General features: G+C 39.6%; 1 protein-coding gene across 1 annotated transcript in view; it reads right to left on the bottom strand.

The window, feature by feature from the left end:
* The window catches only part of adamts6 (ADAM metallopeptidase with thrombospondin type 1 motif, 6), a 149,748-nt gene that overhangs the window by 100,554 nt on the left and 47,460 nt on the right, over window positions 1-1,734 (bottom strand). Inside the window, exon 11 of the mRNA XM_025009356.2 lies at window positions 770-916. Within this exon, the coding sequence (XP_024865124.1) occupies window positions 770-916 (147 nt within the window). The remainder of the gene's footprint in view (window positions 1-769; window positions 917-1,734) is intronic.

The following is a 1,734-nucleotide window of genomic DNA, read 5'->3' as shown; positions in this document are numbered from 1 at the left end:
CTAATTTTCTGATATGATGAATTTGAGATTTTCATTTGTTGTCATTTGTAATCATCAAAATTAAACGAAATAAACATTTGAAATATATGAGTTTGTATGTAATGTATGAATATAATATACAAGTTTCACTTTTTAAATGGAATTACTGAAAATCAATCTACTTTTTCATGATATTCTAATTTTATGACCAGCACCTGTAAACCTCCTCTTGTCTATGTTGAGCACAACTCATGGTCTAAGCTTTTGATTCCGTCAGTCTTGTCACTGTCACCAGTATCTGTTCACTTTTTACTTTCATATATGTTGTCTGAATTCATACACACCAGGCAGGCAGGGCTCTGTCAGCAATCCTTCACTGTGCCAAATGGCAATTTAAACTTTTATTTATGTGTGTGCTTCAAATTTTTCAACTTTGACTTTTCCTTAAAGCAGCAGCTGAAACCTTAAGCCCACACATCCCCACCAAGGACCGCATAAGCTCCAAAACCAGCTGTTCTGGGATGCAAGGATGCTAAAGTAGAAAGCATTCACTTAAACATACACAGCCACAAAGAGGTCTGGCAGGAGTTTTAGGGACGGGATGAATGTGAATAAATGTGGAAGGCCTCATGTTCAACACTAGGGGCAGCCAAAAGCAGTGTGTTGTAAAGCGAAACATCTGTGAGCAAGCAGGAAAGCAGACACGCACCTTTTCCTCTGCTGCACACACATGCAGACAGACCCAAACACACTCAGATGGTCCCACAGGGAACAACCATCATCCACTTACTCGAGAAAACTGGTGATGTAGTCTTTGCTGCATGAAGACCAGGAGAAAGGATTGGTGTTGGCTGTTATGTGAGCAGCCATCAGCTTGGCTGTTTCATGACCTTTGGTGCCGCAGGAATTCCCGATCCCATCATGATTCATCCCAAAACTGAAACACAAATAGAAGCATGAATGAATGCCATGGGCAATTTGTCCATCGCTGCAATTAGGTATTGCTCCACCATAAGGAGAGGAAAAAACCAACATTTTTTCAATCCAGTTCTTTAGTCCATAACTGATCTGTCTGAGAAGTTTGTGATTGGTCAATCAGCATAAAATCCTGCTGCATGGAGTTCAGCCTCTTCAAGGGTGAGACCAAATCTAATGCTACCCCAGACATTTTAATGTTAAAACCTTTTTTTTTAACTTCATTGGGGGGTGGGGCAGCTTTTCACCACATCAGTCTCCATTAGTGATGCTGCTGTCCATCCTGCTGCTCAGACAGTTCCTCCTTTGGCTCTAACAAGCCGAGCTGATGTTTCAGTGTTGAAAACTTGAATTGATCAGGACTCTGTGTTGTCTGGTTTATGAAGACAAGGTAGTAGGAGGTTGGATTCCACCTATATGCCACATATCAAAGTGTTCCAGGGCAGGACAATGAACCCCTCATTGCCTCTGACGTGTGCCTCATCAGTGCATGAACATGATCTAAAGCACCGATTAGACGTTATAATGATTCATTCAGATTAGTTTTGTAGAGCTGTAGTAGAGTGCTGTATGAATGTGTGTCACACAGATTGTGTTGTAAAGCGCCTTTGAATGCTAGAAATGTGCTAGTAAAATATACAGGTGCTGGTCATAAAATTAGAATATCATGAAAAAGTAGATTGATTTCAGTAATTCCATTTAAAAAGTGAAACTTGTATATTATATTCATACATTACATACAAACTCATATATTTCAAATGTTTATTTCGTTTAATTTTG

This window comes from Kryptolebias marmoratus, linkage group LG14 (genome assembly GCF_001649575.2).
Source record: "Kryptolebias marmoratus isolate JLee-2015 linkage group LG14, ASM164957v2, whole genome shotgun sequence".
NCBI classification, from domain to species: domain Eukaryota; kingdom Metazoa; phylum Chordata; class Actinopteri; order Cyprinodontiformes; family Rivulidae; genus Kryptolebias; species Kryptolebias marmoratus.
Note: the sequence above shows the minus strand (reverse complement) of the source record. Positions and strands in the feature narration are given on the sequence as shown.